At 43.6% G+C, this 25,837-nt stretch overlaps 1 protein-coding gene across 5 annotated transcripts in view; it reads left to right on the plus strand.

The window, feature by feature from the left end:
- RNF144B (ring finger protein 144B) overlaps window positions 1-25,837 on the plus strand; it is a 182,643-nt gene that overhangs the window by 113,827 nt on the left and 42,979 nt on the right. For all 5 annotated transcript variants that reach the window (XM_027040395.2, XM_015088097.3, XM_027040396.2 and 2 more), the window contains one exon: window positions 693-890. In XM_027040395.2, the coding sequence (XP_026896196.1) occupies window positions 726-890 (165 nt within the window). In that variant the 5' untranslated portion in view covers window positions 693-725. The remainder of the gene's footprint in view (window positions 1-692; window positions 891-25,837) is intronic.

The raw sequence follows: 25,837 nt of genomic DNA on the forward strand, positions 1-25,837 counted from the left end.
AACCCCACCTTTCTACTCTCTGTCTCTCCGTATATGATGGCTCTAAATACCTCCTATTGATGGAATCATACTATGTTTGCCCTTTCGTGTCTGGCTTATTTCACTGAGCATAATGACTTTAAGGTTCATCCTCCTATTCCCTTTTAAAGGTGAATAATATTCCATTGAATGTTCATATCACATTTTGTTTATCCCTTCATCTCTTGATGGGCATTTAGAGTGTTTCCACTTTTTGGCTAATTGTGAATAATGGTGCTGTGAGCATTGGTGTGCCAAGTATCGGTTTCCATCCTGGTTTCAATTCTTTTGGGTGTATGCTGAGAAGCAGAATTGTTGGATCTCATGGTAATTCTTTGTGTAATTTTTTGAGTGGGGCATCCTATTTTCAAGTTGTTTTTTTTTAATCTGTTGGATTATAGTATGCAACTCCTAAATGGCGTGTTTATTCCTTGTGGTCTTTTCGTTCCCATAATTTACATTATATGAGTCAGTATGGTGAGGTCACCTTCAATTTCTCCAGGAGCACCTTGCCAAGGTGGCAAGCTCTATAGGCCATGGCTCTCAGAAATGCCTTTGATGTATGCCTAGATATCCCGGAAAGTGAAGGTTTGCTCTGTTGGTGCCCAGATGTGTTGGTTAAACAACAGCTGTATTAATGAATGCAATATTTTCTGCTTTGGACCTTCCTGTAGGGGTTGAGGAGACTGAAGAAGGCGGATGGGCTGATGGGCTCAGCTGGTAGGTTCCACTGTCTCACCATGACCACCGAAAATCCGACGCCGGGAGACCTGGCTCCGTCCCCCCTCGTCACTTGCAAACTCTGCCTGTGTGAACAGTCCCTGGACAAGATGACCACACTCCAGGAATGCCAGTGCCTCTTCTGCACAGATGTAAGTTCTCCTTGAAGCTTTCATCACGAGCGTGAGAAAATACAACAGGGAGAACTGTCAAAGCACAGGATAGATTTTGGTGGCTTTCTGAGAAACCAGGGTTTGCTACAACAGCCTTCTGTTTTGGGGAGCAAGTCCACGTTTGGGTCTGTTTCCAAATAGTGTCTGGAATGGTAAATCCCGTATTTACTGTTTTTTAGGCAAAGCATAATGTATATGTGATCTTTAATTACTGGTTGAATAAGCAGGATCTGTTCTTAAAGTGCTAGGTAAGAAACAAAATAGAAATATTTTTCACACATCTTAGTTAACTCCCATCTGTAAGGAGCCCATCCAGTGTTGGATGATAGACCAGGTGGCTGTTAACTGAATTTTCTCTCATATACTTTCTCGTCTCTTACAAAGCGCATGATACATAACTCTTTTACTTTGTGCTTATCTCCCCTTTTTTTTTTCTGTCTTCACAATATGCTGAATGGTACTTATTCCTCATAATAAAGAGAGTATGTAGATAGATCTCCAGGAGTGGGCCTTCCTCTTTTAGTGTGACACTTGGTATCAATGGTCATGACCTTGATGGCGCATTTCCCTGGAGTCTGGTTGATTAAGGTGTGAAGATAGGAAACAGACTGTTGAATTCAAGGTGGCTACTGCAAGTGTGAACCCAGTGGTCCTATTCAGATTTTCATTTATTCAGATATCTTTTGAGCTCCTACCGTGTGCCAGGCACTCTGCTGGATGTTGTCCCATAGGGAAGATGGACTCATTGAAGGAACTGTCCAAGTTTGGCAAGGTCAAGGGTAGCTAGATGTAGTATACCAGCAGACTGTCTCACCTGCTTGGGGATGGGAGGGGGCATCCTGGTGGCAGTGATCTCTGAACTGAGGCTTTAAACAAGAGTTGCAAATTGACGCTCATGGGTCACGTCTGGGCTCAACACATTTTTATTTGGATCCCCAATTGGGAAATTTCATGAAAAAATGAAAAAGTGGTAAGATCTAGCTACTCCATCCAGGCCTGTATTTGTAGGCCCCAAAGAGACGATCTTTCCTCTGTTTATATTACCTTCCTGTCTCCTGTATGTATTTGAATCAACTACTCTTAAAAAAATTTTTTTTTCATGTTTATTTATTTTTGAGACAGAGAGAGACAGAGCATGAACAGGGGAGGGGCAGAGAGAGAAGGAGACACAGAATCCAAAGCAGGTTCCAGGCTCTGAGCTGTCATCACAGAGCCTGATGCGGGGCTCAAACTCACGGACCACGGGATCATGACCTGAGCCGAAGTCGGAAGCTCATCCGACTGAGCCACCCAGGCGCCCCATGAGTCAACTACTCTCTTAAACCGAGGATGAATTAAGAGTCATGCGGGATGCAGACTGGCATCTCAGCATGGCAGAGGCCTGATGTCCAAGTTATAATATTTACCTTTTATCTGTGCTTTGGTAGGGCCTCGTCTGGGCAGACTGTTATTATTTATTAGACAAACCTAGGTTTCATGCCCTGACTAGAGAAGGAAATTGAATAGTTCAGGTATAGTGACCAGTGCTTAAATCAAGGGAAGCAAGGACAGAGGAATCATTAAGGATGTAGAGTCATTTATAAAGCGGTGTATTTACTAAGCATACTTTTTTAAAAAATAGATTAACAATTTAAGGTGAAATAAATTTTGCTCTTTCTTGTTAATTTCATCAAAATGTCATGTTCTCAAGCCCATTTATATTGATTAAAAAACTTTTTTTGATTGAGGATTAGGGTAGGGAGAAGCCTTGGAATGATTTTTGGGTAAAAAGGAAAGTGACTAGGGATGCCCAGGTGGCTCAGTCGGTTGAATGTCTGACTCTTGATTTTGGCTCAGGTCATTATCCCAGGGTGGTGGGATCCAGCCCCATGTCAGGCTCTGTGCTGAGCCTGGAGCCTGCTTAGGATTCTCCCCCTCCCCCCTCCCTTCTTCCTCCCCTCCCCCCTCTCCCCCTCTCCCCAATGAAAATCAAAAATAAATAAAAAAGGAAAGTGACTATAATCCTTTCCTTAAGTTTTGAACTCTGGGATCCAAAGATGACGAGTGTCCCAGGATCTGTGCCAGTCACTGGGATTTATCAGTTTAAGAAACAAAGCCAGCAGAGGTCCTCGCTTTTAGGGGCTTATATTCTATCAAAGGCAGTTGCATAATAAACAATAAACATAATAACTGGGTGAGTTACAGAGGATTGGGCAACAGGGCTTAGAGAAAAGGCAGAGCAGGGCCAGGAGGGTGGAGTGCAGGTGGGGGCTGTTGCAGGTGTAGCAGGCTGTGAAGAGGACGCCTCGCTCAGTGACGTCTGTGCTTGGTCCTTCCTCATGTTATCAGTGTGTGTTGCTTAAGGAAGTGACCTTGTTGTTGAGGGCCGGCTTCGGTTTCCTTTGGTCTTGCTTTGCTGCTGAATGCTGTGCTTCTGAAAGGATTCTTTCTGACCTTCTCACATAATTTTTGGACCCTTGCTAATCTTTGAAACAAAGGAGTCAGAAGCAGCGTTTGGTTGAAGGCAGGAGGGAAATTTTTGTCTGGGAGTTACTGATGTTTGAAAAGCAGGATACGGAGTTCAGGTTTTGCCATGAGACCTAATAGTTCAGGATTCAAGTTTGTGCTTGTCAGCGCTGGGTAGAGGGTCCACAGGCAGAGGTGGTACCTCATATTGACAAGGAGTGCACGCTGTCACAAGGATTGGTGCACGAGATCTCAGTTCCCAGTTAAAAACAACACAACGGCTTCTCGGTTCCCCTTTGGCAATTTGAGGGTAGGAGTTAGGACAATGAGAGTATTCTGTCATCTATGATCAGACTTCCTCATTGTTGGGGAGTACTCCAAACCAGAAAGTCAAATGGCTTGGTAGTTTTTATATCTCTCTGATGCTGGAACTTTTAAAAAACTATTAAAAAATGTGTCCAATCCCGCACATTTTAATTTGCACTCCTGTATAGATATTCAATGTTAATAGTAAAGGTATCAGATGTGTTTTGCGTTTTCAAGGCTGCAGAGAAATATGTGACACATTTGAATCAGCCATATACTACTAATTTCTGACTTTAAATATGATTGCATGACATCTTCTAAGTATCGGCTGGGAAAGACTTCTCGCGCATACCATGTCTTTGAGATGGTGTTGCTAAGATCCTTCTCCCTCCCTTCCTCATTATGAGAGGGGTCAAATGGAATGGTCCCCCTGCTGGATGCGGTACTGGTGTACTTTCATAATTTAATAAAGCTTTTTATACATTCTGTCCTTAAGAATGTATAAGGACATTCTTGTTTTCCCTAAGAAGTATCCCTGACCACGTTGCTGTGAGCTTAAATTCTCTCTGTTCCCAAGATCAGTGTGCTCTGGGAGAGCAGTGTGGATAGATGTGGGGTGTCTGACCTGACCATTGGATGTGAGCCAGGTCATTCCCTATCTTTAGGGAGATTGGGCCTTCCGTTAGGTGCCCCCAACCCACGTGCGTTCTGTGGACCTCTAGTGCTGTGAAACAGAGGTGATCCTTGACTAAACTGTCCCATGGTCCGATTAGCTCAGAAACTGGTATGTTCTCCATTCCTTTCTCGGAAGGATCATAATGCATTCTAGAGGCTCTGTGAAATCTTGTGGTTAAAAGAAAAGCAAGGGGACCATGTTTAACTTCTCCTGAGGAAGCATTTCCATTTGACCACCCCACCTTTTTAGGGGACTACCCATTAACTTCCCCACAACTCCGGCTCTGGAGAACACTGCTTCAAATTATTCCCTGTAGGTAATTCTTGATTTAAATGACATCCAGAGAAAGGAATGTGATGGACTTTGCTTCAAATAATCCATGAGTATAGCTCGTTTCTTGTTGAAGGAAACTTAACGTGTTCTATTTCTGATGACAGTTTCTGTTAGACTCTTTGCTCAGCTGTAATATACAGAAGAAAGTGTGGCATAAAGCAAGGAGCAAGGAAGCTAAATATATAGGACAGAGATGGGCCTAGCTCTCATTAGCATGGCTGAACTCACAGACCATTACGTGCATTGTGGAGTCAAGAAGTTGATATTGTGGGGTTATGGAGCGAGGTGTTGCAAAATTACTTGCTCTTGTACTTGAAGGTTAAATATCCCAGGGATGTTCGTCTACTAACTAATGATATGCAAAAACTCTCTCTTTCTCTCTCCTGTGGATTTAAATAACTCAAACATGAAAATTCAAAATTTCCTTTTCTGGTATTTGCAACATACTCCTCCAGATAATGATACCACACAGTTATAATTCAAGTGGAAGAAAAAAAATTCACAAAAGTCCATTATCAAAGGAGGGAAAATTTGTGGGTTTGCTCCCCTGTGAGCAATTTTTGCCTCTCTGATTTATTCTGGAAGCTATTTCTGTCAGCCACGAATTAAAGCATAATGGAGACACAGTTGTTGCTTGTTTTTATAACCTAGATAATTTCACCTGAAAAGAGTCGGTATGTTGGGCATGGCCTATTTACCTTTCAGATTAAAGACAGGATGTGCTGAGCAAAAAGAAAATAACGTCCAGCCGTATTCTTGACTTTTTTCCATTACATTTTGTTGGCTCTAAGTAGTTAGAACTCCTTTTACTATTCATTTCTCTGAGCCAAATGGATTTTCCAATGTTTAAAAAAGTGAGAGGAAATATAAAACTTTTTAGACCAAGCCCTTCTTTTCCTTGGGGCCTGTTGAGTGACCTTTAAGAAAAGCCCACATATGGCCTTGGAGACATTTACAGTTTGGAAAGATTTGCAGTGCGTGCGTGCGCTGGCGCATGTGTGCGTGTGTGTGTGTGTGCACGTGCATGTACCCGTGCACACATGTGCACCCGCATGGGTTGGTAGCTTCCAAATGAAGCAGAGAACCTGCGGGTGTTTGTGCCTGGATTCTAACTGATAACTACATTAGGATTTCAGAAGGAATGCCATTTCTTGACTACCACCTCCACTTTCCCTTTCCAGTGCAGCGTGGTGGTTAAGCGTGCAGATTTGGGGGTGTCTGGTGGCTCAGTCGGTTGAGCGTCCGACTTCGGCTCAGGTCATGACCTCATGGTTTGTGGGTTTGAGCCCTGTGTTGGACTCTGTGCTGACAGCTCAGAGCCTGGAGCCTGCTTTGGATTCAGCGTCTCCAGTTCTCTCTGCCCCTTCCCCCCCCTCCCCCCCCCTCTTTCAAGAATAAATAAACATTAAAAATTAAAAAAAAAATTTAAACATGAGTGCAGATTTGGAGGTAGGAAGACCAGGCTCAGGTTCAGGCTTTCCCATCAACGTGTGTGACTTTAGGCAAGATCTTTGGCTTCTCTGAACCTTCCTTTCCTCTCCTGTGGGGTGGAGGGAGGTAGGGGATGATCATCCCTATCTCAGAGAGTGCTAGGAGGCATTGAGTGAGAACTCCAGTCAAGTGCTGAGTCTCTTTTAAGTTGGGCTGTTTTAGTTCTTTCTTTCCTAATAAGTTCTGTGTGCTGAGCTGTTCTGTTTTTCAGTAATGTTTTAGAGAAAGGAAATCCTGTAAAAACTAGACCACCTTCCTCTTTAGCCTTTTATAAGAAGATGGTTTTATAGGTGATTTCAACCTTACTACTATTCTGAGACCCCCACAGACTGGCAATTAGGGTAGAGAGAGAGATTTCTCTGTTGGATTTGTCCAAAGATTGGCTAATGGCTCGGGGCTTCGATTGAAGAGCAAGAAGTAGGACTTCGAGGAAAACCAGCACAACTTTAAAAGTGAATAGATGAGAGTATCTCCCCAAAGAATATGAAAACACTAATTTGAAAGGATATGTGCACCCCATGTTTATTGCAGCATTATGTATAATAGCCAAGCTATGGAAGCAGTTCAAGTGTCCCTCAATAGATGAATGGATAAACGATGTGGTGTATATACACGAGGAATATTATTCAGCTATAAAACAGAATGAAATCTTGCTATTTGCAACAACATGGATGGATCTAGAGAGTATCATGATAAGCAAAATACATTGGTCAGAGAAAGACAAATACCACATGATTTTACATATATGTAGAATTTAAGAAACAACAAATGAACAAATGAAAAAAAACAAACCAAAAAACCCCCCAAAAAACAGACTCTTGACTACAGAGAACAAACTGGTGGTTACCAGAGGGGAGGTGGGTGGGGGGTGGGTGAAATACGTGATGCAGGGATTAAGAGCACACGTATCGTGATGAGCCCTGAGTTGTGTGTGGAAGTGTTGAATCACTGTATTGTACACCTGAAGCTAATATGGTACTGTCTGTTAACTATACTGGAATTAAAATTAAAATAGTCAAAATAAATAAAACCTTCAAAAAACCCCGTAACAATGAACAGATACGCACATTTCTGATGGATGTAAGAGATCAGATGGCCCAGTATCTCAGGCTACCATTTATTTAAAAGCTGATTACCCCCAATAGGAATATAGTAATAGAATAACTTGTTGGCTTGATATGTATAGACTAGTATCATTTTAACTATTTTTTATTGAGAATTCTCTGGAGCTGCAGGAAATAACAAGGCATCGTACGCCAGCAATGTCACAAACATTTTTTTGTCCCCTCCTCTAGTCGTGGCCTGAGGCACTAAAATTCTCCAGTTCTCTGCCTTCCCGTCTTGTAGTACATTAAATGCACAGAAGTAAATTCTGCCAATTTAAGGCCTTCTCTGATTCCGTTGGATTCTGCTACTAAAACATTTCAGTTTACAAGGTTAGTCTTCGGCTTTCCCTTCACTTTACTTTGGGGTAAAGTGAAATTATCTGTGCCAGGTTTTCAGTGACTTCATCTGACATCGTTTATTTGTAAATGACTTCAGTATTCTCACTGCTGAAACTTAAAAGGGTTCTGAGGATAATGACTTTGACTTTGTATTAGTCAAGTCACTGATTTGAAATGCAAATTCGATACTCTATTTTCCTACCGTGGAGGGAGCTGCTGCAGGCCAGATAGCATCAGAGAAACAGGAGCAAATTGTAAGAGCGTGAGAAACCGAGTCAGGATGACTCAAGAAGGAGTTGGCTTTCTGGACCCAAGTTCTCATCCACGCCTAGTGCTCACCACTCACTTACTCAAGGCAAGTGGTGAGGTGTAGCAAGACTGAAGAGCAGCAAAAGGAAACCACACTCTTTGGGCTGAGCATCTCTGTCGTAGCTCCTTTCTGGATGCCGGGATGGTTTCACATCTGAGACTGGGTCTCAAATCTGGTTGCTTGGGCTCCATTGATTCAACGGACACAAAAATATTTATTGTGCCATGGATCGTTCTGACGGTCAAGATACGGTCGTGAGCAATTGGATCAAGGCCTAGTGTTTAGATAGCTCAGATTTTAGTGCGGGGCACAGATACTGACAAGCAGGTACTTGTTGGTATGATGATAGATGCTCTGAGTTAAAGCAGGGCAAGGGGCTAGCAAGTGGTGCAGGAGAGGGGTTCCTACTATGCATTGGATGGTCGGGGAAATCTCACCAACAAGGTATTATCTAGGCAGAGACATGGAGGGCCTGGGGAACCGCCTGTAAACATATTAGGCAGAAGAGAGTTTTGGGCAGAGGGGAGCAGTGTGGCAGTCTGAAACTGGGGTTGTGTTTGGTGTTCAGGTACAGCAAGGAGGTGTGTGTGTCTGTCTGTCTGTCTGTCTGTCTAGCAGGGGGGACTGTAGGAGATGAAGTCGGAGAGGTAGTGGGGTCTGTCTGGAGGACCCTGCAGACTATCGTAATTATGGCCTCAGTCTCATGTGAGAACAGGAGCCTTCGGAGGATTTTAACCCACAAAGTTAATGTGATTTAATCATGTTTTAAATGGATCACTGTGGGGCGCCTGGGTGGTTCAGTTGGTTAAGTGTCTGACTTTGGCTCAGGTCATAATCTCACGGTTCATGAGTTTGAGCCCCACATTGGGCTCTGTGCTGACAGCTCAGAGCCTGGAGCCTGCTTCGGATTCTGTGTCTCCCCCTCTCTCTGCCCCTCCCATGCTCATGCTCTGTGTCTCTCTGGCTCTCAATAATAAATAAACGTTAAAAAAAATTTTTTTTAATGAATAAACATTAAAAAAATTAAAAAAAAATAGATTGCTATGTTAATAAGGGTTATCCAGAGAAACAAATCCAATAGGAGATAGGTGTACATATCTTCAGTATGAGATTGTGTGTGTGTGTGTGTGTGTAGAGAGAGAGATTTATTATAAGAAATTTGCTTGTGCAATTATGGAGGTGAAGTCTCATGATTTGCTGCTTACAAGCTGGAGACTAGCTGCAGGAGACCTGATGGTATAGTTCAAGTCTGAGTCTGAAGGCATGAGAATGAGGAGAACCCCTGGTGTAAGTTCCTTCCTGAGGGCAGAAGATCAGTGTCTTAGCTCATGTGGTCAGGCAGAGAGAATGAATTCTCCCTTCCTCTGCCTTGTGGTTCTGTTCAGGCCCTCAGCTTTTTGGACGAGACCCACTCACATCAGGAGGCAGTCTGCTTTCCTCGGTCTACCGATTCAAAAACCAATCTCATCTGGAAACACCCTGATAGATGCACCTAGAAGTAATGTTGCCCAAATATTTGGGCACCCCTTGGCCTGGTCAAGTTGACACGTAAGATTAACCATCACAGTCACCCTGGGTACTGCATAGAGAATTAACTACAGGAGCAAGGATGAAAGCAGAGAAGCTAATTACAAGACAAATCTAATAATCCAGACCAGAGGTAATAGGGCCTTGGACCAGCAGGTGGTAGCCACTCATGTCTTTGGGTCCATTTTCTTTTATATAACATAGGGATAATAATAAATCACCTAAAGTTATAGAGGAGATTGCAGTAGCTAATCTGGGTAAAGCATTTAGACCAGTGCCCATAATGTAGCTAGCGTGTATATAGCTCTCTACATAGTCTGATCATCAAAATTTTAGTCTGATCATCAAGATTTTGCTTGAAAACCTCCAGGATAACACTGACTATTCAATTATGGAATTTTAAACCCTAAGCTGTTTTTTCTTCTACATCCATTTGAAGCCTATTTCTTTAAAAAAAAATTTTTTTTTAAATGTTTATTCATTCCTGAGAGAGACAGAGACAGAGTGTGAGCTGGGGTGGGACAGAGAGAGAGGGAGACACAGAATCCAATGCAGGCTCCAGGCTCCAAGCTGCCGGCACAGAGCCTGACATGGGGCTTGAACCCATGAACCGTGAGATCATGGCCTGAGCTGAAGTCGGACGCTTAACTGACTGAGCCACCCTGGCACCCCGAAGCCTATTTCTATATAAATTCTACCTATTAGTGCTGGTTCTGTTGAAATCTAATTTGCGTTCTACTCACCAGCTCTGTAATGTTCGAATGAGGCTTATCTTACTGTTTAGGATAAGATTACTCATTAAAAAGTCCCACAGTGCTCCATCCGTTGTGGGAATATTAATAAATAGTACTTCATTCCCCTCCCTCCACCCCTTTTTGTTGACACAGGCTTTGGAACAAGATTCATTTGCACAACATTCTTGCCTTTGATCATAGGTTGAACAAGTACTTCAGGCTCTTCTATATTCTCTTAGGAAAGCATATGGTATCAGGATAGGGGGGCGGTACTAGAATCTGGAACAAGATTTGATTTCTTTTTCACAAAGAAGGTTATAAAAAGATGGTATGTTGGCAGTCTGTGTTGGTATGTTATGGAGACTCTCTCTCTCTTTTTTTTTTTCCCAAAGCATACCTTGCCAAAGTTTAATTTTTCAAACCACATATTGGAATGCAATAGGCTGGCCAAACATGCAAATCACCACCAGAGAGAGCAGGCAAAGTGGGAGCACAATGAGAGAAGTTACCCTTACATCCACTGAGTCACCCAAGTTTATCTGTTTGTTCTTTTGTTGTTACACCTTTATTCCAATTTCCCCCAAGTCTGTTCCCATCTTGATCTGATGCTATTCTTCCATTTGACACTGGCACGTACCAGCCACAGTGCTGTGGGCATAGACACATGGGTGCCGTGTGCATCCCCCATGATTAGTCTGGCTCGCATGGGGGAGTACGGTGTGCTATGGGAGCATCAGGGAAGCCAATGAAACTAGACCTGGGGAGGTGAGGAGGGTTTCCTGTATGGCTGAGACCAAGAGAGGACTAGGGGGTTGCTTGATGGCAGTATTAGTGGGGCTGGGATAGGAAGAGTACCATAGGGAGGAGACGCAGCCATGTATGAAGGCACAGAGCCAAGAAAGTGGGGCATACTGAGGCACTGAACTGACAGAAAGCCCTGGAAAGTACTGTGGGAGGCATGGGGTGCTTGGGCATGAGGTTGGAGAGGCGAGCAGAGACTGGATGGGGAGGGTCTTGTATACCTTGTTACAGAGCATTATGGAGCCACAAAAGGCTTTGTCTGGGAGTGGGGTAGGGAAGGTGGCTCTGGAACAGAGTGGATAATGGTCTGAAAGGGAGCAAACGGGTAGGGTGAAGGAAAAAGGCTGGTGAGAGCTCAGAGAACACCCCCCCTCATCCACACATGCTGCATTGACTATGGTAGACTGCCGTTTTGGGGTCTGGAGTATGAAAGTTATTTTCGTGTCCCAGTTTCTCCTTCCTATGCATTTGGATACTAATGTCAGATTTCTTAAAATGTTGCTGTCAAAATGCCACTCCTGTTATTCCTTCATGTGCTCCTGTTTGAATCATCTTCCTTGGGGCTGTCACAAGTTCTGTCGCACAACATCCATTCAGACCACCTTCTGCTGTGCCTCTCACATGAGGTATTGCATACCTTCATGTCTTTTCTTTCCAGAATCTTCGTCCCTTCTTCCTTTAATTCCTAATGCAGTCTCGTTGCCTGGTCAGGGCAGTTACAAGTCAACAAACACTTATTATGACAAGAGAATACTAGATTGGGGGCATTTATTGGTGAAAAACTCAAACATGGTTCTTACCCGGGTGGCATTGGCTACCCTAGTGTAAAACGAGCATCTCTTTCCTGAGAGCATTCAGTATTAAAATCGAATTGAATAGATTTCATACAAATCTCCGCATTGCCTTACTTTCCAGCCATCTGGCCGAGATCCATTTTATCCCTCCATCCAGATTCAAAGTCCACTGAGGACAGAAGCCCAAGAAGAAAGGCATCACCAATGATCAGTGTTGTCATAGTAAAGTAGCATGCACTCACCCACCTTATCTTTTCAAAGAAAATTTTTTTTCACGTTCATTTTTTGAGAAGAGAGACAGAGTATGAGTGGGGGAGGGGAAGAGAGAGAGGAAGACACAGAATCTGAAGCAGGCTCCAGGCTCCGAGCTGTTAGCACAGAGCCCAATGTGGGGCTCGAACCCATGAGCCATGAGATCATGACCTGAGCTGAAGTCAGACACTCAACCGACTGAGCCACCCAGGTTCCCCTTACCCACCTCATTCAGTGCGAGGCATTTCATCCATAAAATGATGACCCAAATCAGTCATTAAAAAATATCCCTACTTTAAAGATCATGAAGTAGATATACAGTAATCCCTTGTTTACTAGTGTAACAAATTTTGGGGTTTGTGCGTTCACATTTTGAAGTCGACTCAACCCTCCCTCCCAAGCAAATCATTTACCCGATTGCCAAGTCCCTAAAGTACTCAGGGCAGGGACATTGACCTTGCTGGAAACAGAGAGCTACTCTGGTTAATGTGACGACTTCTGCAAAGTTTGCAGTAATTTCAGGGTGGGATGTATAGGGTTTTAGTTCCTCTGTTTATGTCTTTGTAGAAATAGGAAGTCAACAGGCAAATGAAGGCCCCAAGGGACAAGTCAGAAGGAGAGGGCACATGGCTGATTTCTCACTACTCTTCTGTCCATCCAGAAGGGCTTTTGGTCCCAGACTTTGACTTCAACTAAAACGCAAAGGTTTTGGTGACCAATCCCTTGTACGCTGATGGGGTAGAGAATGTAACTAGAAATATGATGAAACCTCAGTTTCTGATTTTCTTCCTTCTCACCCCATTTCTCCATACCCTCTCTCTCTCTTTTTTTTTTTTTAAGTTTATTTATTTTAAGAGAGCGCACGCGTGCAATCAGGGGAGGGACAGAGAGGGGGACAGAATCCCAAGCAGGCTCTATGCTGTCAGCACAGCGCCCCACACGGGGCTGGATCTCACAGTCCATGAGATCACGACCTGATCGAAAATCAAGAGTTGGACGCTTAACCCACTGAGCCACCCAGGCGCCCCCTATTGTGGACATGCTTCTACGTAACGACATATAGACCCATCTTCATTTTTAAGTGTTACATAGTGTCCTGTGGGATGACTGTGTCAAAATTTATTTAATGAGGCCCTTCCTAATGGCCAGTGTTTGCTGTTATAAATAAAAACGTTTGTACTTGTATAAATGTCGAGCTGTACCTATTAAGGAAAAATTCCTAGGAGTGGAATTACCTAATAAAAAGGCATGTGTATTCTAAGCTAATATGTATTGCCACATTGCCTTCCCAAACTGTTGTGTCAACAGCCCCCACCAGATGGGTAGGAAAGCCCCCTTCTTTGACGCTCTGGGTATTTTCAAATTTTTTACCTTCTGTAATCTGAGATGTGCAAAGAACACATCTCACTGTTGAATCAGGGCTTCCTCTTTTAAAGAGGAAGCAAATTGTGGCAAAAGAATCCTATCTCGTGAATCCATCTTTAAAAAAATACACGGTATGTCCAGTGCCAGTACAGTTTCAGCTGATTTTAAACCATGGTACTCACAGTATTGTTAGAAAAATGGGTCCTATCAAGAGGAGTATGTTCTATGTCGGAGACATGAATGAATGAGAAAGCATTATGCTTATAACGTTGGTCCTCATGTTGGTGGGAGATGCATTATACCACAGAAGCGTTTACCTGCGCTGATAAGATGTTGCCATGTAGGAAAAAAGAACTTATAAAAATTTAGACAAGTTGAACCCAAAGAGGTTGTAAGCTAACTAGAAAAGTTAGTTAACGTTAAACCTCCATTTTCTGGGTATTTAAGTGTATCAACAAGGATTGGTTATGCGATGTTTTTCAGATATGCCTGGCACCTCTTGGAATCAGGCTAGACCCAGTCGGTGCCTCATTTCCATGGAGATAAATGGCTCTGTGTTCGCCAAAAACCTCAATGGTTTTGAATCATTTCCCATCCCCAGTAGGGCGATCCTTTTGGTTTGACTCTTTTGGTAAGTGTTGGTGAGTTATTAGCCACTGGAATGTAGGGTTTTTATTCAGTCTGTTTGATCCTCAGTTTATTCATCTATTAAAAAAAAAATCAAGGAGGGGCACTTGGGTGGGTTAGTCGGTTAAGCATTGGACTTCAGCTCAGGTCACAATCTCACGGTTTGTGGGCTTGAGCCCCGCGTCGGGCTCTGTGCTGACAGCTCAGAGCCTGGAGCCTGCTTCTAATTCCGTGTCTCCCTCTCCCTCTGTCCCTCCCCTGCTTATGCTCTCTCTCTGTCTCTCAATCTCAATAGTTGATTAATAGTAAATCAACATTAATTTTAAAAAAAGGAAAGACAAGGCATTTAAGTACCTGCCATGTAATAGGTATGAGAGTATTTTTTTCCCCTCATTTACTCTTACTCTCCAATTTACACATTAAGCATCACAGGATTGAGCCCCACATCAGGCCCCTCAATGAGAGTGGAGCCTGCTTGGGATTCTCCCTCCCTCCCTCCCTCCCTCCCTCCCTCTCTCTCTCTCTCTCTCTCTCTCTCTCTCTCTCTCTCTCTTTCTCCCCCCCCTCCCCCTCTCTGCCCCTTTCCCCTGCTCACTGTCACACACTCTTTCTAAAATAAATAAAATGAAGAAAAAATAAAATATATAAATCTAACCCTCTCTATTTACTAGTCATTTGTGTGAATGGGGAAATACTAGTCCCAGGGTTGCTGTGAAGAGTAAATGAGATAATTTTAAGACACCTATCACAGCTACCACTGGAGTTTGACAGATACTGTCATCCCCATCAAATTCGTTTCTGTAGTCGTAGGCCATTGGTTCCCAAAGGGTAGTCCTCAAAGCAGCAGCTGTGAACTTGTTAGAATTGCAAATTCTTGGGGTGCCTGGGTGGCTCAGTCAGTTAAACATCTGACTTCGGCTCAGGTCATGATCTCACAGTTCTTGAGTTTGAGTCCTGCATCAGGCTCTGTGGTGATAGCTCAGAGCCTGGAGCCTGCTTCGGATTCTGTGTCTCCCTCTCTCTCTCTCTCTCTGTAGCTGACCCCCATCCTCAGCCTACTAAAACAGAAACTCTGGGGGTGGAGCCCAGTGGTCTGTGTTTCTGTCCATCCTCTAGGGGTTCTGATGCCCTGGCCTGGGGGTCTGTGCAGAGCTCTCTTATGGTGAAGCACAAATAAATTGCTCACCATCATGTACTTTCAAATACATTTACTCTCTCTGTCTCATTTGTGACCACTGACACATTTCTGAAACAACTGGTCATATGGCTTTGACTTATGATGTTTGCCTAATCTCCTAATTTGCTAGAATATGGTGCTAACTCAGGATATTTGGAAAGTGGCTGTTGAAGGATCGTAACTGGGTTAGGTTTTTAACAAGACAGTCCAGGGCAGTCTTGGCTGTGCAAGCCTGTGGATTTACTAAGTGAAAGAAAAGGAAGACTGGTTCCAATTACGGCAATTAGTGTGAAGAAAAGTAAGCACCACGTACAAAATCCCCAGATTTCTAGAAACTTGCTTTTCAGGAATGTCGTGTTTTTGCAGAATAAAGTCTTGGGGAAAAATTATGGGGAAATGGTTGCAACCTGGTACCACTTCAGTTATAAGTAGAAAGATATTCTGATTATGTGATGCAGTGGTTGGATTACATCATCTGAATTAATTTTGAATATTACAAGATTGCTCATATTCAACCTAGTCACCGTTAATCCAAGCTTTTCTACTTGTTCAGAGTTCACTTTTTTGTGTTTATTTTAGAGAAGGGCAGCGGGGGGGGGGGGGAGAGAGAGAGAGAGAGAATGAGAATGAATATCTTCAGGATCCATGCTCAGCACGGAGCCCGATGTGGGGCTTGATCCCACAATCTTGGGATCATGACCTGAGCTGAAATCAAGAGTCATACATTCAACCGACTGAGCTACCCAGGCACCCCTGGAGTTCACATTTCTTAAATCTAATAAATTATCTTTTGTAAATGTAGCCAAGGAAGTTGGCTTAAGGTTTATGTCTCTTCTAAACTGATAGTACATTGTTTCTCACTAGTACTCTATGCAGAGAAACGATATCGTCTTAAAAAAAACTAAGCATCACTGTTATCAAACCTCTGGTCATTGATGTGAACTCTTTTGCATGCTGGCTTTGTAGGTTATACCCTGTAGAAAAAAAATGTAGCTCATAATGAGTTAGCTTCCTTATCTCATTTATACAAATGTAAATATTTTTGAAAACTTTCAAAAATTTAGATAATTCTGCCATTGATTTTAATTAAGATTGCATTTCATTCTAATTTATTCAAACTCTGGCTTAAATAGTAATACAGATACTGGGGTTTTATATAAACTGCAACACAGATGATTCTAACTCTAAGGAACATTAAAATATGTTCACCAAAATTAAAATTTGGTGAACGGTGTAATTTGTTTTGTTTTTAACGTAAAAATTTGTACAACAGGGGCGCCTGGGTGGCCCAGTTGGTTAAGTGTCTGACTCCTGATTTTGGCACAGGTCACGATCTCACAGTTCATGAGATTGAGCCCCTTGTTGAACTCTGTGCTGACATTGGGGAACCTGCTTGGGATTCTCTGTCTCTCTGTCTGCTCCTTTGTCCTCTCTCTCTCAAGAATAAATAAACTTAAAAAAAATTGGTACAACAGTTTGTTATGGAACTTTTCAGGCGTACAACAAAGGTGTACAGAATTTTAACAATAAATATCCATATTCCCACCATATCTTAGATTCTAACATTAAATTTTTACTCTACTTGCTTTATCCTTCATCTATCCACCCACCCATCGTATGGATAAATGGATACGGATGCTCGTTGTTAATTCTGTAGTAAAATGTGAGGACCACATTCTTTACTAGGCTTACTTGGATTGGTTGAATGGTTATATTTTATGCAGATAACTTGCATAGCCCTATACCATGGCTCAAGGTTTTTTTGACCCTTTATTAATTTGGTGTTGGCTTCTCTCTGTATTGCTAAAGGCCTTATGTGTGTTCTGGGAGAGTCAGAAAGGCTGCCTGAGAGTTCAAGTAGGGACTCTTTAGGTACACAGGAGGAGGGGAGGAAGACAGCGATAAATGAGTTCAGTGGAATCTCCCGATGTTTCATCCGGGCTGTGTTTATTCTCACTGCCTGTCTTAGGCCTGTTGGCTGGGACCTCGGGGCCAGCTGAGGGCTGGCAGTTCTGAGGGCTAATGTTTCTTTGGAGGAAATGGAAGGATGTAAACTTGGCCAGTCTTCTTGTTTTCTTTCTCCTGGAACCATTGGTTGCTTTGCTGGGTATACGGGTATAGGGTGTGAGAGCACCTGGCACAGACGGATTTCTTTGGAACTAGTATGAAAACCGGGGCTCCCTCCGTTAAGAAAGCTAACCCTGGGCGGAGAGAAGGGAAAGCCTCTGAGAGGTCAATCGGAGAGTTATTGGATTACTTGTGCTGAAAACAGATCTTTACGAGGCTAGTGGCTGCTCCCTGCTCTGATCAAAAGGTGCTTACAGTCTAGCAGTTTGCATTCACTTCATTGTGCAGCCTGGATCGGTCTGCAGCATTTCCAGTGCATTTCTCTTCAGGGCTGTTTCCATCACTGAGTTTCTTAATTTAGGTGTTTCATGGTCACCTGATGTAAAGATAGAAGTGTTTGATCACTCTTGCTTGGTGGGAACTGGAGGTACTTTTTACTGGGGGCCAGACTTAATCTCCCATATTGAATGACTGTTCTCAAACTTACAAGGTGGATCTCAGTACCCTCTTCCAAAAACAGGAACAGCACTATTTTGGGTTTAGTATTTAAAGGATCTCAATTAGAGCTTTAACTTTTGCACATGTAACTTCCTTAGGCTTCCTTTACTGTTTCTTCTGGAACTAGCTGAATGCAGGTATTCCCTATGGACATGTTGGTTAGAAAGGATTCTTTCAGTGGGTGATGGGTATTGAGGAGGGCACCTGTTGGGATGAGCACTGGGTGTTGTTTGGAAACCAATTTGACAATAAATTTCATATTTAAAAAATAAATAAATAAAAATAAAAAAAATAAGGCAAAAAAAAAAGGATTCTTTCCTTCCTGTGGAGCTCATATTTCTGAATATTACAAAATAACTTAAAGGCAGTGATAATGGACATATCTTCCTTGATTAGACTTGAGAGCATGGGTTGAATTGAACTAGAGGTTTTCAGACTTGGTTGCATATTGGAATCACTGAGAGTTTGAAAACACTGATGCCAGTTTAGCAAGACTGCAAGATCAGTACACAAAAATTGGTTGTCTTTTTGTACACTAGCAAAGGATAATGTAATGGAACATTAAGACAATTATTGGCAATAAGTTCAAAAGGAATAAAATACTTAGGAATAAACTTAACAAAAGAAGTACAGAATTCATACTCCGAAGACTACAAAACATCACTGAAAGAAATTCAAGAAGACTAAACAGACAGACACTCAATATTCATGATTAAGAGACTTATTAATACAGGCATACTTGGGAGATATTGCACATTTGGTTCCAGACCACCACAATACAGCAAATATTGCAACAAGGCAAGTCAAACAAATTCTTTCATTTCTCAGAGCATATAAAAGTTATGTTTACACTATACTGTAGTCTTTTAAGTGAACAGTAGCATTGTATCTAAAAAAAAGCTATGCACATTGCTTAATTTAAAAATACTTTATTTCTGGAGCATCTGATTCTGGATTTCAGCTCAGGTCATGATACCAGGGTCGTGGGATTGAGCCCTGTGGTCGGGCTCCACCCTGAAAGTGTGGAACCTGCTCGAGATTCTCTCTGTCTCTTTCTCTCTCTCTCCCTCTCTCTCCTCTCCCTACCCCTCCTCTCCCCTCCCCCCTCCCTCCCTCCACTTTTCCCCTGCTTGCACTCACACACTCTCTCTGTCTCATAACAAAACAAGCAAAACAGCAACAAAAATATTTTATGGCAAAACATGCTAACCATCCTCTGAGCTTTCAGCAAGTCATAATCACCGATCACAGATCCCCATAACAAATATAATACTAATGACAAGGTTTGAAATAGGGCAAGAATTACCCAAATGTGACACAGAGACATCAGGTGGGCAAATGGTGTTGGAAAAATGGCACTGATTGGCTTGCTCAGTACAGGGTTGCCATGAGCCTTCAGTTTGTAAAAAAAAAAAAAAAATGTAATATCTGTGAAGCACAATACGCGAGGTATGCCTGTATTGTTAAAATGGCAGCAGAATGGATCTGCAGGTAGGATTCCTATCAAAATCCCAAAGATCTTCTTTGTGGAAACTGATAAGCTTATCCTAAATTTCACATGGGAAATTAAGAGGCCTAGAATAGCCAAAACAATCTTGTAAAAGAATAAAGTTGGAGAACCCTCTTCCCAGATGTCACACTTAACTGTAGCACTATGATAATCACAACTATGTAACACTGCCTTAAGGATAGACAGGTCGATCCATGGAATAGAATTGACAGTTCCAGAAATAAATTCTCATGTTCATTGTCAATTGATTTCAATCGAAGGTGCCAAGGCAATTCAAAGCAGGAAAGAATAGTTTTTCAATAAATGGTGCTGGGATAACTGGATGTCCATTGGCGAAAGAATCAAGTTGGACTGTTTCTTCACACCCTGGACAAACATTAACTCAGATAGATATGAACAAAAGAAAAAAATTGGACTTCATCAAAGTTAAAAACCTTTATGATGGACATCCTCAAGAACATGAAAAGATAAGCCACAACTTGGGAGAAAATATTTGCAAACCATATCTGATACGGGACACCTGCAGAGTATACAAAGAATTCTTATAGCTCAATAATAAAAACTCAAATCACCCAATTAAAAAAGGGCAAAGGATCTGAATAGACATTTATCCAAACAAGTCTGGATCAAAGAAGTCTCCCAACTTTGGGTGCCAGTCACAAGCCCTGGTTGTTAACTGCACTTTTGATTGGACATGAATCAGAGGTTCCCATGACGACCTCCTTGGCTTCAGTGGATTTGCCAGAGGAACTTGGAGAAGCATTTTACTTACTAGATTACTGGCTTATGATAAAAGGCAGAACTCAGGGACACCCAGAAGGAAGACACGCACAGGGCAAGGTGTGGGGGAAGAGCATGAAGCTTCCATGGCCCCCGAAGTGCATCACTCTTACCAAATCTCTGTGTGTTCACCAACCAGTAAGCTCTCTGAAACCAGCCTTTTGGGTTTTCATGGAGGCTTAATTACATAGGTGTGACTGATTGAATCAATCAATCACCAATGGCCAATGATGTAACCTCCAATCTCTCTCCCCTTCCTGGAGCTCGATGGGTAGGACTAAAAGCTCTGGCCCTCTACTCATGAGGTTGGTGCCATTAGCAACCAGCCCGCAGGTGACCCAGGGGCATCCCAGAGTCACCTCATTAACAAAAAGACACCTTTATCTCTCTTGCTACTCCGGAGATTCCAAGGGTTTTAGCAGCTCTGTGCTGGAAATGGGAAGAATGTATTTGTGTTTCTTATTATAAATCACAGTATCACAGCAGCCCTTCCCATCAGTGTCCACTAGTTTCCAGTGTTTCTTATCCACCAAAACATACCTGTCTTTTATCCTTTCAAAGCTCTGCCCTCTGCTAAGAAACTACTGCCTTATCTGACTAGCCTGTGTTAAAATCCTCCTGCCCTAATTATTTGTGAATGGTGACCGGATCATTCTAGAGACAAGGTTTTCATGAAAGAAATGTAAAGGTTGAAATTTCTTGTAACGTTGACAAAGTGAACTGTCAATTCTGAGTGGAGAGAGTGAGATTTTCGTAGGTATGTAATTATATGCACCTAATTTTTAAGTCCTAATTGTAATGAGTGCTACAAAGGAGACCTAAAGAGTGTCTTCAGTCTTAGAAGGTTTTAAACAGGTGACAGAACGGATCAGATTTAGATTTTTTTTTAAGTTTGTTTGAGAGAGAGAGAGAATCTGAAGCAGGCTCCACACCAACTGGAGCCCCGACTCGGGACTCGATCTCATGAACTGTGAGATCATGACCTGAGCCGAAATCAAGAGTCGGACGCTTAACTGACTGAGCCACCAGAGCACCCCTCAGATTTAGATTTTATAAAAGTTCCTTTTGATGTCAGTGTGTGTGGAGAATTAACGAGAGGCAAAAACAGATATGTGAAAACTAATAGACGAACTAAGGCCGAAGCCCAGGTAAGGGGTAATGGAAAGTGGCCTAGGGGCGGGGCAGAAGAGCTTGAGAGATTTGAACGGTCCTAATCAGTACTTCAGAAGAGGGATGGGTAGGACTTCAAAGTGTGTTAAGTCAGGCAATCATGTGTTCTGTAAGTACCTTCTACGTGTGTTTTCTTTTTGGATCCATCAGAGAATAAGACAGTGTCCCTGTACTTGGAGCTGAATTTCTGGGGAGCCAACAAGATGATACACAAGTAATATTAAGTGCTGTGAAGAAAAATCAAGCAGGGTGAGAAGGCCTGATGGGAAGGAAAGGTGGGCCTTTTTAGCCAGTGAGGCCTATTTGAGGAGGCACCACTGAGCAGAGTCCTGAAGGACGTGAGACCGAGCTATCTGGGGGGAAGGGCATCCCAGGGAGAATACACCAAGAGCAGGTCGGACATGTAGTGAGCAGATTCCTATTCCCAGAGTAAAGGAATGTGGTAGAAATGAACTCAAAGCAGTAGCTGGGAGTTAGAACAGGTAGGACCTTGCAAGCCGTGGTAAGGAGTTGGAGAGGCCATCTACATGAGATGCACACTCGTTGGAGGGTTTGGGGCAGGAGAATAAAACATGATTTATATTTTAGAAAGGCATAGAAAGAGCACCTTGGCTTCTGTGTGGAGCAGAGGCCAGCAGGAAAGCTATCGCAGAGGTCTTGGAAAGGGGTGACTGTGCCTTGGAGTGGTGAGAGATGTTTAGATGTAGGACACATTTTGGTTGTAGCATTTGAGAAAGAGAGGAATCCGGGACGTCTTCGTTTTTGTTCTGGCTGAGTAACTGGGCACTTGGTTCCATTTACTGAGATGGGGAAGACCGGGGATGTGGGGCAGCAGGTCAGGTGGGGAAGGGGGATTCAGAAGCTCTGGTAGCTGTGAGGGCGTGGTTAGACAGCCTGATGAGGACATCTCCTAGGCATTTACCGGATGCAGGGGTGAGAGAAAGAGGTGCCATAGAGGATCCGTACGTTGCTGGGGTGCGGCTGGGTGGAATCACGTGCCATTCACAGAGCGAGAGAATGCAGGGCAAGGACAGGATTTGGGGGAGAGAACAATCCTTATTATTACACATGACGCTTCAGGGCCTGAGAACGTTTCTGTGTTCTACCACATTAAGTGGAATGTCGACTATTTCAAAGAAAAAACCGTTTCCTTTTTTGGGTCATCAGTATTTTCAAAAAGTACTGTTTAAAACATTTCCCTTAGAATTTATTAGCTGTTAGGAATATTGCATATTTAGGCATCTGTTTAATGTTATTACTTAATGGAATGTAATTAAAAAAAAAAGTAAATGAGAGTTGATTGCATACACTGCAAAGGAGCAGCAAAGGAGAGATGGTCTTCCAGGAGGCAGAGGTGGTGGGGGCTGTGCTTAAGGGGAGAGGTGGGGGGTATGGGAACATCTGGAATTTTCCTTTTTTGGTACCAGTACCCGGTTGCAAGTAGCCCATTGGTCAGCTAGGGCCTCTGGCTGTTTTGAGGGGGGTCACTTAAGGAGCCTGTTTGCGTTCAGCTCAGTGGTCACCGTGGGCACTTTTCTCTTACCCAGGTTTCCATTGCTCAAGCCTGTTGCCTAAGGCAGTCTCCACGTTCCCCCCAGACAGATGGACAATGACAGATCTTTGGCATTTGGGTGGAGGTCTCCTCTTCACTAGCTGCTTCATTCGGGAAGGGGGCGGGGATGTACACACTATCCCTCCCTAAATGTGTCCGTCCACCAAGGGTTCTGTGCAGTTAGAGACCAGAGCATGGTATTAGATTAACGTGCTGATAGGCGAGCTAGGTGAAACTTTGTGGTGCCCGGGTCCGTGGGATACAGTGGGAGGGGACCCTCATGGTGTGGGCTGGAATCTTTGGTGAATCTTCACTTGTCTGTGGAACTGTGGGAATCACTCAGACGTGTAGGGATGATCTTGCCCGTAGATCAAGATGGTGGCCAGATCCATGGGGGGTAAAGGGAACCTTGGGGGCCCGAGTCAGCCATGAGACCACAGCGTGTGCGGATTCGCCCTGGCTGAGCTGCTATTGCCAGCTGGGAATGGAGCCCTTGCAGGTGGGGGTAGGGGGAGAAAAGGGGTCTTTGACCCTCACAGGCGGGGACAGGCTGACCTGTTTGCTCTCAGACCTTCAGGCCACACCAGGGAGCTGCCCTGGCCAGAGACCTTCAGTTGTCTGAGGAGGACTAGGGGGAGGCCTAGGAAGGGCTGCAGAGAGAGAAAGGAGACAGAGGGAAGGATCCCTCTGAAGGGCAAGAGGACCAAACCCTCACCCTTTTGGGCCTGGGCATCAGGGTGGTTCCCCCTGGGGCTTCAGATCCTCACCCAGGAGTAACCGTGGCGGGAGGTGGTCAGTTCTGCAAGGAGTGCTACAGTCCGGCCACCAGAGAAAGTCCCCAGAACTGGGGGAGAGCCCTGACCCCGTCCTGGCAGAGGTTCCCCAGGAGGACCCCCAGATGTGGGGTGACCATCCGATGGAGGCCCAAGTCGCAGGTGGTGAAAGAATTCACCTGAGGTGGGACTAGGAGATAGATGTTTGTAGAATACACCGTGAGGGAGCAGCAGGCAGGGTAGCGGAGGAAGGGCTGTCTGCCTAGAAATGTCGTCTTTGTTTTTTAATGTGACTCCATGGTGGTAGTTTTCTTTTTTCTCTTTCTTCTGCCTTCATTTACAGTCGAGATGCTTCAGCCAGAGGTCTTGAGGAAGAGAGGGAGGGCTTGAGGTTCAATTTTTAGTGAAAGGTAACGAAAGACATCTAACGAACTGAAGGCACTTGAAAATTCAATAAGAAACAACCACCGGGTCTTGTCCCTCTTTGCCTTTGACTAGAAATGCAGCCTCACAGTGATGGGGAGTCAGGTTCTGTCATCTCAACACTTTAGCTTATGGTACATACCTCTGTCTCAGACCAGTGTTTCTCAGAATTAAAAAAAAGGGCGTGTAGGGTATATACGTATATATTATACCCTGTAGTCAGTGTATACAGCTGTAACTTCTCTCCTAAAATCATGGTTCACGTAGTATTGTGGCCACAAGAGTCCTTGATGGCAGCTTGAGAAGTCACTGGGTTTACATGTCGTGGTTGCCGTACCTAAGAACATGACATTAACAAATAGAATATCTGTTGCAGGGGCGCCTGGGTGCCTCAGTTAAGCGTCTGACTCTTGATCTTGCCTCAGGTCATGTTCTCACAGTTCGTGGGTTCAAGCCCCGTATTAGACTGCGTGCTGACAGTGGGGAGCCTGCTCGGGATTCTCTCCCTCCCTCTCTCTGCCCCGCCTCTGCTAACTTGCTCTCTCTCTCAAAATAAATAAACTTAGAAAATTAAAAAAAAATCTGTTGTAAACTCTTGGGAAAGCTTATAGTTCAATTTTACAAGTTTGAAATATACATTGAAATGATTTTTTTTTTTTTTTTTGCCTGTACAGGCTCACATAGTCTATAGTTTGTATTTAACTCTAAGCTTTTTCAGTAGATGCAAATAGTTCTTTTGTAATTTTTTTTAATGTTTAGTTTTGAGAAAGAGCATGAATGGAGGAGGGGCAGAGAGAGGGGGGACACAAAATCTGAAGCAGGCTCCAGGCTCTGAGCTGTCAGCACAGAGCCCAAAACAGGGCTCGAACCCACGAACTGGGAGATCATGACCTGAGCTAAGGTAGGACGCTTAACCAACTGAGCCACCCGGGTGCCCCTGGATGCAAATAGTTCTGAGAAGAGGCTTGAATAGAGGTATATATATGATGTTCTGTTACAAATAGCTGTTCTGTTTACGGAGGTTCTGTACCACAGTGACTTAACTGGTTTTCTGAAGGGAGTGGAGAAAGGGTAATGTCAGAAGGTCAAAGGATTAACATTTCCCCAGAAAGCTTCCGCTAGAAAGTCTAAGATCATGTGGAGGTAGAAATAAAACCAAATACCCTGCAATTTAAGAATTTTCAAAGGGTTCCCGTATACAGTATTCCAGGTTTGTGTTTGTGTGTACGAGGGTTTTAAGCCCTGTGAGGTAACCATAACAGGTATTGTTGTTGCTTGTTTTTTCAATTAAGAGGAGCGAGTCTGGGGAGCAGTTTAAGTAACTTTCCTCTTGTCGCCTGATGGAGTGGAACCATGGCTAGGGCCCAGATATTCTGATAGGCGTTCACAGCACAGTTCACTCTGTTTTCTCAGATACCTCCCCCCTGAGCCTAGAGACCGTACATTTTCAGAGTCTCTCTGCTCAAATGTCAAGGGGCAGCTGTGGGTATCAAGGTGGTCACACTGGAGTCTGTGTGGCACAGGGATGGCAGAGAGGTCCTTAGGAGCAGAGCCGGTGGACAGGCCTTTGCGTCGTTGATTCACTCGTCCCTTGGTGTGGCCCTCCTTTCTGTGAGCCAGCTTTGCTGCTCCTCTCGAGTTTGGCCTGTGCACTGAAATTCTTCCCCGCATTTCCTTGCTCTGGCTCTCCTGTGTTTCCCCTTCTTTTTGTTATAAGAGACCATTTTAGCACAGCAACTCCTAGAGCAAATGATCGTTCACCGTTGTCTCCAACAAGAAAGTAAGAGCTAAAATACAGTACCTATATGCAGTCCACTGCCAGAGGAACTCCTTAGAAGGACCCCTGTTCCCAGATGTCTTTATTCTCCAG

This window comes from Acinonyx jubatus, chromosome B2 (assembly GCF_027475565.1).
Source record: "Acinonyx jubatus isolate Ajub_Pintada_27869175 chromosome B2, VMU_Ajub_asm_v1.0, whole genome shotgun sequence".
Lineage (NCBI taxonomy): Eukaryota > Metazoa > Chordata > Mammalia > Carnivora > Felidae > Acinonyx > Acinonyx jubatus.